Below are 12,570 nucleotides of genomic sequence, written 5' to 3'. Positions count from 1 at the left end.
ACTCCTGCTGCCGTGGAGGGAAGCACGGGCAACAGGCATTGTCACTGTAAGGCCTTCTGGGGACAAACATAACACCTGCATTCCTTTCCCCTGCCACATATTCGCACACTGAAAGCTTCGAAAATTGTAAGTGCTGTAAGTTTCACAAGAAATTGATGTAGATGTTTTGATACATGATCTAGTTTCTTAAATATGACTTAGTTCAGTAAGTTCATCAGAAAGTCATAAGTGAAGAAAATAAAACAAAAACGCTCACCCCGTGGGGCAGCGCTCACGGCCTCGCTATCAGCATGCATTTCGTCTAGAGGCGCCGAAATACGCAGCCCCGCCGTCATGTCCCTCTGAGCAACGCGGCCTGCAGCCAACCCTCAAGCGCCAGCCGAGGCACAGAAGCAGAGTACATTTTTATTCGTGGCTCACCAAAAAGTTAGACACATGTGGCGTGGACGAAGGCAACAGGTGGAGATGAGCTGGGTCCGTGCCGAGACGCGTGTAATTCAACGTTGCTTAAAATACTGTCAAGATGTTTTTGTTTGAGGCTCGGTGACAACGCGTGTACTTCACCTGTTCGGCCTAGGACTTAATCTCCACCACCCAAGTACTCACCTTTTGTGCCATCACCGTTGTCTCACACTCTTTCCCTCGCCCCTTTAACAGCCTCATTCCTCCTCCCACCGCGCCACGGGCAGATGGATGATCTCTGTCTGCCTGTAGATCATGGCAGCCACCATCGCCGACACGAGCAGCGCCAGTGTTACGTAGTATGCCCAGTATAGCGGCGGCTCCGTCAGGGGTTCCGTTAGCGGCACCAAAGTCTCCGGCGAACTCTCAAGATCCCTTTCTAGTTTCCCTAACGATCCATCTGCTGCTGTCTTCCCCTTCTCGTGCTCCTGCTGCTCCACCTGCTGTAGTTGCTTCTGCTCCTGTTGTAGCCTCTGCGGTTCATGCTTCTTCTGCAACGTTCTTAGCTCCTGTAACCGCTGCTGTTCCTCTTTCTCCGAGGACCTCAACAACTTTTCCAATTTCTGTTTTTGCTTCTTTTCCAGCCGCTGCCTTTTCTCTTTCCCTTGGGACTTTGCTTTTTCAAATTTTTTCTCCTGCTTCTTTTCCGATTTCTGCTTTTCCTCTTCCTCTTGAGAACTCGTCTTTTCCAATCCTTTCTCCTTCTGCTTCTTTTCCAGTCTCTGCTGTTTTTCTTCTTCTTTGGAAATCGACTTTTCCGAGCCCTTTGGTTTCTGCTTCTTTTCCAGCTTCTGCTGTTCCTCTTCTTCTTGAAAACTCTTTTTTTCTGAGCTCTTCTGTTTCTGTTTCTTTGCCAGCCTCTGCTGTTCCTCTTCCTCTTGAGACATTAAATTTTCCGACCTTTTCTCCTGCTTCTTTTCCAGCCTCTGTTGTTCTTCTTCCTCTTGAGAAATCAACTTTTCCGACCTTTTCTCCTGCTTCTTTTCCAGTTTCTGCTGTTCTTCTTCCTCTTGAGACATTAAATTTTCCGACCTTTTCTCCTGCTTCTTTTCCAGCCTCTGTTGTTCTTCTTCCTCTTGAGAAATCGACTTTTCCAATGTTTTCTTCTGCTTCTTTTCCAGTCTCTGCTGTTCTTCTTCCTCTTGGGACATAAACTCTTCCAGTCTTGTCTCCTTCTGCTTCTTTTCCAGACGCTCCTGTTCCTCTTCCTCTTGAGAACCCTTCTTTTCCAGTCTCTTCTGTCTCCGCTTCTTTTCCAGCCTTCTCTCTCCTTCCTCTTCAGATAACAACTTATCCAATCGCTTCTGTTTCTGCTTCTTTTCCAGCCTCTGCTGTTCCTCTTCCTCTTGGGACATTGACTTTTCCAATCCCTTTTCCTTCTGCTTCTTTTCCAGCCTCTGCTGTTCCTCTTCCTCTTGGGACATTGACTTTTCCAATCCCTTTTCCTTCTGCTTCTTTTCCAGCCTCTTCTGTTCCTCTTCCTCATGTGACATCAACTTTTCCAATTCCTTTTCCTTCTGCTTCTTTTCCAGCTTCTGCTGTTCCTCTTCCTCATGTGACATCAACTTTTCCGATCTCTTCTGTTTCTGTTTTTTCAGCCTTTTCTGTTTCTCTTCCTCTTGGGACATCAACTTTTCCAATCTTTTCTCCTGCCTCTTCTCCAGCCGCTTCTTTTCTTCCTCCTCTTGTGACATCAACTTTTCCAATCTTTTCTCCTTCTGCTTCTTTTCCAACCACGGCTGCTCCTCTTCCTCTTGGGACATCAACTTTTCTGGCTTTCTCTGCTTCTTTTCCACCCGCGACTGTTTTTCTTCTTCGTGGGACCTCGACTTTTCCAATCTCTTTTGTTTCTGCTTCTTTTCCAGCCTTTTCTGTTCTTCTTCCTCTTGGAGCCGCTTCTCCAACCTCTGATGGTCGTGCTCCTGCTGTGGTCGCTCCTGCTGCTGGTCTAGTCCGTGCAGCAGAAGGTGTTGCTGCCGCAGCCGCTCCTCGATGAGCCACAACGCCTTTTCCGTCGGCGACATCGAGTCCCACGAAGGCGCCCTCTTTTCCCCGCGAGAGCCTTGGTCCTCCTCTTCCCCTATCATTGGTGAATGCTTTGATTTACAAATTAGCACACGATTTTTATTATTGCCTCAAAATGGATTTTTTTTCGCCTATTACGCGTATTTCCAGGAGCATGAATCTGTTCATAGAATTTAAGGGAAGCTTTTAGAGAGAAAACTAACGTGTGTGTGTGTGTGTGTGTGTGTGTGCTGGCTTACCCTCTCGCGTGTGAGAAACACACAATTACTCATAAGTGTGTTAATAAAAGTTAATTTTGTGCAAGCTAGTTGAAATGAAAAGATAATGCGTCCTGTCAGCGTTCGATCGTTTGTTTCCACTTTCTCCTGATGGGCGCACTATTTTTTATTTCTATAAGATTAATAATTGCCATTGTATTAGTTTTTTTCCGGGGCTGCAATATTTTTCGCGAGATCACTAGCTCAAGAACATTTGAATTGGTTTGTTTGGCAGGGTTTTATCAACCCTAGTTCAGGAGAAATACGTGTGTACCCATGCACGTGCGCAGGCTTGCTCTCGAAATTGTGCAACTTTAGGAATACGCTTGGCTTGCCTCGCGCTTTCCGCAGTTATTATTTTTTCCCTTCACAGGTTCTCTTTTTGTGGGTGTTCTGATTATTTTAACTTTTATTTTCAAACACACACACACACACACACACACACACACACACACACACACACACACACACACACACACACACACACACGTGTAGCAGCGCAGCACACCTGCTCAAAGTACGAACATAATTAGTTGGTTGGTTGGTCAGGGTGTCGCTGCGGGGTTGGCAACGCTGTCAGTTGGTTGAGGTGTGACGGGGGGTGGGGCGGAATTGGGAGGCAGGTGGAGAAGTTGATGGGTGGGGATTGGTGGTTGGAGGAGGGTAAGTTTGCAAGAGGCCTCCCTTAAGAGAAGCTTTCGTATCTAACCGCCCCGATTGAAAGAAAGCATGTTTATCCTCCAGCGGACCATTCATATATAGAAATTCCCCTTATCACTAACTTCTAAAATTGCAGACACCCTAATTCAACCCCGTTCCACCTCCTCACCCCACTGTACCTACCTTCACCTATAAATTAATAATCATTACACATCACCCCACTCCATCACCCTTCAACTCTCACCACCTCACCACCTCACCGTCATGCACTTATCCCTCAACCCTCAGCCTTCAACCTCACCCTACCTCAACACCTCCACTGTCACCTATCCTTCACCCCCAGCCTTCAACCTCACCCTACCTCAACACCTCCACTGTCACCTATCCTTCACCCTCAGCCTTCAACCTCACCCTACCTCAACACCTCCACTGTCACCTATCCTTCACCCTCAGCCCCTCCTCGCTTCCCCGCCTCCATCACACACTTGCCTCACAGCCCCGCCAACCTCGTCTCGCTTCGCCGTGGCCTCATCATTAGTCACGTTAATGGCCGCCACCTGTCTGTTAAGTAATTTGCTGTGGCTTTGCTGCCTCGGTAATCCTGAGTTTAGTTAGACAGTCTCGTTTGTTTTGTTCATTCAGTTTTGTGTTCGGGCGTTTTTTCTTCTTTTTCAAGGGAGTCAGTTTAAAGGCCAAAACAAAACAAAACAAAACAGTAAAGGAAAAAGAACGAGAGGGGGGTAAGTAGAAAGAAAAGGTGGTAGATAGTAAGAATTCTAGTTATCTACCCACTTTTATTCCTTCCTACCCACTTTTGTTCCTACCTGCCCGCCTACCATTAGAACATAAGAACATAAGAACGTAGGAGTCTGCAAGAGGCCGGTAGGCCTGTACAAGGTAGCTCCTTTGAACCTAAGCTCCCGTATATCTAACCCCACCTAATATCGCTGTCCATGAATTTATCTAATCTATTTTTTAATGTGACAGTTGTATTGGCACTCACCACATGACTGCTAAGCCTATTCCACTCATCCACCACCCTGTTAGTAAACCAATTTTTGCCTATATGTCCCTGTTGAATCTGAATTTAGCCAGTTTAAACCAATTACTTCGTATCCTACCCGGTTCTCTTATCAACAAAACCTTATGAATATCTCCCTTATTAAAGCATCTTAAACCTCGATCATGTCTCCACGCACCCTTCGCTTTTCTAGAGAATGCAAGTTTAACTGTTTAAGTCTTTCCTCGTAAGGCAAGTTACGGAAGTTACCCTTCCCCTACCTACCCCAAAAGTGCGTAGAAATGTATACGTAAAAATGTTACTTTTTACATATTGTTCAAACCCCGTTTTTACGTACGTTTCTGCATCAAAAGTACGTAAAAAAGTATATACCTAGTTATCAATTATAATTTATGCACAGAAATACGCAATGTTAGAATGAAGAAGTTACCCATTTAAAGTTTTCTGTGAGCAAAATATTTTTGAAGGGGTAACTTAACTCTCTCTCTCTCTCTCTCTCTCTCTCTCTCTCTCTCTCTCTCTCTCTCTCTGCTTGCGTTCGTGCATAAGAGAAGTCCTTGTCAAGCAGAGTTCTCTCTCTCTCTCTCTCTCTCTCTCTCTCTCTCTCTCTCTCTCTCTCTCTCTCTCTCTCTCTCGATTGACTCCTTAAAAACAAGCTCGACCGTCACTTCTTTGAACTTAATATTAACCAGAGTAGAAATGCTCTCTCTCTCTCTCTCTCTCTCTCTCTGCGTGCGTGCGTAATGTCAATCATAATCAAGCAAAGTTACCCTTTTACTTTTTCATCATTACGGATCGTACTTTTGTCCTACATAGGTGTAGTTCACTTCTAGAACTGTGCCTATTTTTATTTTAGCGATAGATAACTGCTGCGTGAATGAATCGTGCTGCATTTACTGCTGTCTTCGGGTTGAGTCTGGCAATGAGTCGTCTTCCTCCGGGTAAATCCATATGGAGCATAGTAGGCCTATTGGAAGGTTAGAATCTTGAGGGTCAATCTTAATTTTAAACGTTTCATGGTTTTGTTGCATATTCACTGTATGTTATAATGTAAGGAGAGATGTTTTACCTGTTCAGAATTTCAGAAAAAAAAAACTGAGAAATAACAAGATTGAACAAGTATACGAGGATCTTCAGGGGAAAAATAAAATGAATAGGTTACTTTGAATTCATATTTTATTTTTTGTACAAAATAAATAAATCTTGAATGATCAGGAATAGCAATAAGTAGTAGTTGTAGTAGTAGTAGTAGTAGTAGTAGTAGTAGTAGTTGAGAGTAGATGCCATAGTATCAGGTGGGCCTCGTTCCTTCAGGTACTGTATGCGGGATGATGGGTTGATGAGGTATCTCTTGATGCAGTGGGTGTGGAATGAAGTATGGGCGCCTTAGGCAGGGCGGGGGCTGGGCTGGACGAGGCGGGGCTAACAGCTACATCACAGAGTTCTCCTTCAGGTGGGGCTGGCGGGCGAGGGGCTGCAGGGCGTGCTTAGAAGCTGCCTGTTGTTAGCTCACACGGTCACGGCGCGGTTCACTGTGGAGAGAATGGTGCAGGTCAATTATTGTTGTGCGCTGAGGGCATGCATGGCTCTGTGAGGACAGGCGGCACCGCCGAGGGAACTCTGGGGCACCGCTGCCTCGATTGGAGCGCAGATGTAGTGATGGTTAGCAATACATACAATATAATATATTATAATATCTTACTATAGCTTAATTTTCACTCACCGGGCAGACTTTGACGGGGACACACGCTGTATCCTTGCACATATACTCCGAGATGCATCCGCGATCGGCAATTTTCATTGAATATGGATGCTTCGGCGACTCAGCTTCACTCATGGATTCGTAGTCCGTCATCATCAAGGGCAGCACGAATCCTTGGCCGGCCATAGTGCTGAAGGGGCGAGGGGGCGCGGCAGAGGTCATGGCGACCAGCAGAGCGAGGCAGCTCAACACGATGGCAAACTTCATCTTGCTTGGCTCACAAGGGAACTGATGCAAAGATGGTGGCGGTGGCTCGCTTTATAGTGGTGTGCGGCACAAGGAAAGTCCTAGCGAGGGCACTGGACTTCCCTCGGGCAGCGCCGCGGCGAGGGGAAGCCCAGCCAGCCAGGGAAGTCACGATGAGGGGAGAATCAAGGTCATTCGGTGGGGTGGTTGTTGCATCTCTTGACGCTTGGCCAGGGGTGGGAGGGGAGGCGGGGTGGGCAGCGTTCCCTCCCTCACCTTATGGCGTAACCACCAAACAGTTACATGGCTTTGAAATGGTTTTGTCTCCATATAATATCATCAGCATTTAAGATATACATCATATTGTAAACCCACATTCTTAGTAAGCAGTGTCGACATGTTGCATCTACTTTTCTCTCTGCCTCAGGTTTATGTCCGTCGCGTTGCGCTGCCCTGGGAGGCTGCAGAGCGGGCGGCGGGGACACAAAATAAGCAAATGTTTGCCTCTTGTTTGGTCAGGCTTACATTGGTAATTACCTGATGAACACGGGTACATAGGAGAGAGAGAGAGAGAGAGAGAGAGAGAGAGAGAGAGAGAGAGAGAGAGAGAGAGAGAGAGAGAGAGAGAGAGAGAGAGAGAGAGAGAGAGAGAGAGAGAGAGAGAAAGTTGAAACAATAGAGGGCTTGTTTAGAGTCTACTTCCTTGTGTTGGCCGTCAGTCAGGGTTGAGCACCTCGAGACCTTTGTGGTTATATTTCATCATAAATTTGCACCATTCACATACCCCCCCCTGAGCGATCTGCATTACAGTAACTTCCTCGCCTCTCTGGTGCACTGTCTCTCCCTCGGTATTGCTGCTGTACAGAGCGGTGGTGCCTAATTTCACGGTGACTCTTGTATTCTTTTTTACAGCAAGGGAGGCAGCTCAAAGTCAAAAAACACACATAAAAAAAAAAAAAACCGCCAGATGCTGCTCCTTCAAACGAGAAAAAGAACAAGAGGAGGCTAGAAGAGAGGTCAATTTCGGGTGGAGAGGCGTCTTGATACTCTCCGTTTGCCAGCTAATAGGAAGAAACTAGGGTGAATTGCTAGCACTCCACACCTTAACACCCAACCTAGTATTAAAGGCCAAGTTGGGGGCATACGGTGTAATTGCGCGTTATTGGAAAGCCATAACTGGGAGCACTGGATTTACACTTAACTATCTATCGGATGTCAATGTCGTTAAGTTCTGCTCGTGGTTGAATACTTTGGACATTGAAAGTAAGGACAAAAGCATTATTCCGATGTTATTCTAGTAATTGATTGATGTAGGAAGCGTTTCTTTCGTAGCACTTTTTTTCAGCGAGGGAGGCAACTCAAGAACAAACAACAACAACAACAACGAAAAAGCCCATTAGACGCTGCCTCGTCAAAAGAAAAAAAGAACGAGAGGCCTAAAGAGGTCAACTTCGGGTGGATTCTTTCCTCAAATATCCTTGGTCACTTGCGGTTATGTTGTTGTAAAATATAAATAGCTAAGTTATTATTACAGTGGGAAAATATCGCAAGGAGGAGGAGGAGGAGGAGGGGGATTCACGGCCTTGAGGGTAAACACAAGTAACCTGTCGTGAAGAACTGTGGCGAGTCACGAGAGCAGTCTGGGAAAAGCCCACCGAGGGGAGGTTGGCGAGTGTACGCTCTCAAATACTGGGCTTCCCCTCACCCTCCCTTCCCTCAGTGTGCCCGCCCTCACCCAGCCTTCCCCTTCCATTCCCTTCTCTCTGCCTCTTCTTATTCGCCCTTTACTTTTCTGTTGGTTCCCCTCACTCTTACTCCCATTAGCCTATCTCCCCTTACACTTCCTCCCCTTTCCTTACTCTTCTATCTTCCCTCAACCTCCCATTCCTGCCGCTTCCCACTCAGTTTTCACCAACTATTTCTAAAGGTCAATGAGGGGGTCAATCGGGTTTTGATGAGTGTTTCTTTAGGTTCACGGTACAGAAGAAGGGTCAGACTACCACCAGGGTCATAAGACTACTTCTGGAAATGCCCAAAACTCCTACGAAAGCCTTGTCAAATATGTGAACTTGGGGGGCGAAGTGTTTAGTAATACGGCCCATAGTCTCTTCACGTTGGAAAAGAGTGCCACAAGTCTTCAAATACAACGAAACTCCTTTCTGCAAAAATAGTTGATGGAAAGAAACGAACCCTTCACTAAAAAAATCGCGTTAACCGTTACTTTGTTGGGTCAGGGAATAATTTAATGACCCCTCACGTTCACAGCGTTCACAGAGCAAGCAAGTACTGTAATATGTTCCGTTGGTTACTGACGTGCCCGACGAACTCATTAAATCACTTATGAAGGCAGGCTTCTTATAGGCAAAGAGGATTTACGTTGTCTACTCTTCCATACTTTCTCCTCGCCGTCCCGCCTTTCATCGTGTCTCCCCTCTCTGTTCCTCTTCCTTACCATTACCGCGCCTGCCTCCCCTTCTCGATACTGTTTTATTCTTCTCTACCTTTCCTTATCCTCTCTGTCCTGGCGGTTCCTCTTTGCTCCCCTCTCCTACACTCTCCTTAACCTTCCGCCTCCCTATTCCTCCTCATTCCCATTACCGTGCCTCACTTCCCTTCTCGCTACTGTTTTATTCTTCTCTACCTTTCCTTATCCTCTCTGTCCTTCTGGCGGCTCCCCTTGGTTCCTCTCTCCTACACTCTCTTCAACCTTCCGCCTCCCTTCATCCTTCTGCCATTCCTAGACGCTCTCCCCTCCTTTTCCATCGGTTCCCTCCACCCTCCCTTTCTTTAATCCCCCTCCCATTAAAGTCCCTCCCCTCATCCTTAGCCACTTCTGTTGCAAAATAATCCGTGAAGCATAGTAAAGAGGAAAAGTCAGGGAATCCCAGCTCTAATTTTTCGCTACGGCTACACCAAGGTCATTGAGTTCAACAACAACGTTTTATTCTGTGTCTGCCTTTTGCTACACATTTATTACGTTGTAGTTTGAAGTCGTTTTGGTGTGTCCTTTGCTTCCATTAATATTCCTGAACAACTCTCCGGTGCTGCGTCCGTCTGTGTTCTCGGCTAACTAATTATTGTGGCGCACTGAATAAAGTATGAAGTGAGAAGATCGAAAAGGAGGAAACATGCAATACTGGAAACTAATGATGAGCAGGACAACAGTTAAAACACCACTATACATTGCCGCACTGTGATCAGAGGTAATTTTCGGTGCCCTGATTAGACACGGCACACTTATTTCAAGGCTGTTCAGAACCCAGTGATAATCTTGGAATGACGGGGCTACAGATACATATTATTTAACGCACCGAGCTACATTTATTACTATTTTTCAAAGCCACAGAGAAGACTAGCCGGTATGTCAAGGTTGCCTTTTCTCGTTCAAGGTGCATATGCCGTGTAAAATTACCACTAGGATCACAAAACAGACCATGAAAAGCCCAGCACCTTCCACGAGAGGATTATCAAACAGGCGAACTGAGGGGCCGATAATTTTAAGAATACGAACTTCAATTTCCTGGGCCATATTTTATTTAATTATCCTACTTTATTTTTTTTTATCCATAATTATTTGCGTCTTGGGTGCGTCGAGATTACAGACTTTGGAACTGATATTATTTTTACTCCATGGGGTTTACCTGCTGCGCTGTTTAAAAATGACACTAATTACGATGGAAATAATAATGTGCTGCGTCAGTGTATTCTCGGCTAATTAATTATTGTGGTGCATTAAAAAGTATGAAGTGAGAAGATCGAAAAGGAAGAAGCATGCATTACTGGAAATTAGTGATGGTTTATAGATATGAAACGTAAGAATCTTTAATCCAAGCATTTCTTATAAACACTCGTCTCCATAAAAAAAATACAAGAGTCTCCCATGAGCACGCAGCCTTAATAGAGATACAAGAGTTTCCCAGTAATCTTCATAGAAAACTTACGCTGACCATTTTCTTCCTTATTCGAAAGTAAACTATAGCAAACTACAACCTTCAAATTGATACTCATTCCCTCTGTTATACCCTCAGCTAGATGTGACAAGCGCTGGTGTCAAAATCGCACACTTTCACTCATCCGGAGGTGTAATTGAGGCGATTTAACTATCAATTACCTGACATGAATGAGAGGTGAAAAAAATTTGCAAAGCGGAGACGAAAATTAGAAGGCGAGAGGCAGTAACGGCTCGAGACACCCGCGTCAGCCCCGGCCGTGGTGTAATTTCATGGTCTAATCGCTGATGGCGGGTGTGGACCGTGGGTGTGGCCTGCAGCGGCGATAGATGTTGGCGAGGCGAGCATTGGTACATTATGTGCTGCCTGGGCTGGTGCAATTGTAACAGAAGTAGTAGTAGTAGTAGTAGTAGTAGTAGGAGTAGTAGTAATAGGAGTAGTAGTAGTAGTAGGAGGAGGAGGAGCGAGATACAAATAGGTATAGAAATAAATAGATATAAAAACACGATAAATATATAAGACAAAAAAAAAATTGGTCAATCATTTAATAACTAATGAAATCAATACTCAACAAAACAAACAAACAAACAAAGGACGGAGTGAATAGATACAAAAATAGGAATTACAAAACAAACAAACAAACAAAAATTCCAACAAAGTATTACCATTGCGACACACTTCTGCTGGGTGTGTTGCGTGCGTCCCTACTCCGCGGTATTCATTAAGATCAGTTACGTGGCAGGGACAACGGTGGAGGAGATAGACTAATGTGTGTGTGTGTGTGTGTGTGTGTGTGTGTGTGTGTCATAGGTAACTATTCATGTATGATTTTTTTCTTGTCCATGATGATGATGGTAACGATAATAATTTTAATACTTAAAATGTAAATATATTAGATGTGATAGTGTCCTCGCATTAATTGCTATGGAAGCGAGGTGGGGAACGCTTCACTGAATGGGGTTAGGGAGGCATGCAAGCGGCGCAGCATGACGTCAATCGTGATGAAAAAGATGGCATGTAGTGATTTGATTATTTGTGTGCCGGGACTCGAGTAGGTCATAATTTTCATGCACTGGAACAATAAAAGATGTACGGACAGCCAAAGTAACAGAGTGGCAGCCCAGAAATTGTAAAGTCAGGACAGACAGTGAGCAAGGTGGGGAGATGAAATATGAACATTATCTGAGCATTTGGAGTCGCTGCAATAACATCCGGTAGAGACGAAGATCGTTGAAAACAGCCTCTGTTTAGTAGTGAACTCATAATGGGTGATGATGATCATGTGCTGCCTTAACACACACACACACACACACACACACACGCAGATGAAAACACACACACACACACACACACACACACACACACACACACACACACACACACACACACACACACACACACACACACACACACACACACAGTTACGTACTCATTTACTAAAAATTCCCTGGAAACATCATAAAAGATATATTACAAAGGGCATATATAACAATTTTGTGAACAAGAGAACGTCTAAGTTCTTATGACGAGGTGGCCGAGTGGTTAAGGCGTTGGACTGCTAATCCAATACGGTCTCCGTGCGTGGGTTCGAATCCCATCCTCGTCGCAATATCGGTGGTTCCTATTTTACTGGGATTTTTTACGGGATATATGTTATGCATGTAGTAGTCACCTGTCAACCTGTGACGAGATTAGATGATCCTCTTGGTCTACGGCTGTAGAAAACGTGATTCAAAACTATTAATGATGTCATAATCCCTCAGAGTAATACCAGACTGTCTCTCCCCCCACCTTCCTGTGACACACACACACACACACAAACATAACATCCGGTCTTAATGAATCAGGCTTCCTCTACTTGACCTTGAGAGCCTCGCCCGTGTTAACTCTCCCAACACCAGCACGCGGGGCTCAGGCGGACGGTGTTACCTGCTGTTTGACGTGACAGGTGAGGGAGAAAGAGAACACTGTTTACAGAGGTCTTTCTTTGCCTGCCTCTTCTCCCTCTCCCTCCCTATCTCTTCCCTCCACCAAACAGCACTTCTCTTAACTCTTTTGTCATGCCTTAACTCTGAATCTGTTTTTTCCTTTCGGATTTTTTTTTCTCGTGCTTCTTTACATCACCATTCACCCGTCGCTCCACGTTGCCTCCCTTCTCTTCTCCATATCCTCCCTCTTACCCCCCTCTCCACCTCACCCTATACACACGCCTCACGGGACCTGAATATACTAGCGGCGCGCCCTTGG

General features: G+C 45.3%; 1 protein-coding gene and 1 non-coding gene across 2 annotated transcripts; one reads left to right on the top strand and one right to left on the bottom strand.

The window, feature by feature from the left end:
- Window positions 1-221: 221 nt before the first annotated feature.
- LOC126998032 (trichohyalin-like) lies at window positions 222-2,582 on the bottom strand. Its single transcript, XM_050859324.1, has one exon. It carries the CDS (start codon window positions 2,547-2,549, stop codon window positions 660-662), a length of 1,890 nt encoding a protein of 629 aa, XP_050715281.1. The 5' UTR covers window positions 2,550-2,582; the 3' UTR covers window positions 222-659.
- Window positions 2,583-11,847: 9,265 nt separating this feature from the next.
- Trnas-gcu (transfer RNA serine (anticodon GCU)) lies at window positions 11,848-11,929 on the top strand. Its single transcript has one exon. It is a non-coding gene; the product is annotated as a tRNA-Ser (tRNA).
- The last annotated feature ends 641 nt before the right edge of the window (window positions 11,930-12,570 follow it).

Source organism: Eriocheir sinensis, chromosome 2 (assembly GCF_024679095.1).
Source record: "Eriocheir sinensis breed Jianghai 21 chromosome 2, ASM2467909v1, whole genome shotgun sequence".
Taxonomy (NCBI): domain Eukaryota; kingdom Metazoa; phylum Arthropoda; class Malacostraca; order Decapoda; family Varunidae; genus Eriocheir; species Eriocheir sinensis.
Note: the sequence above shows the minus strand (reverse complement) of the source record. Positions and strands in the feature narration are given on the sequence as shown.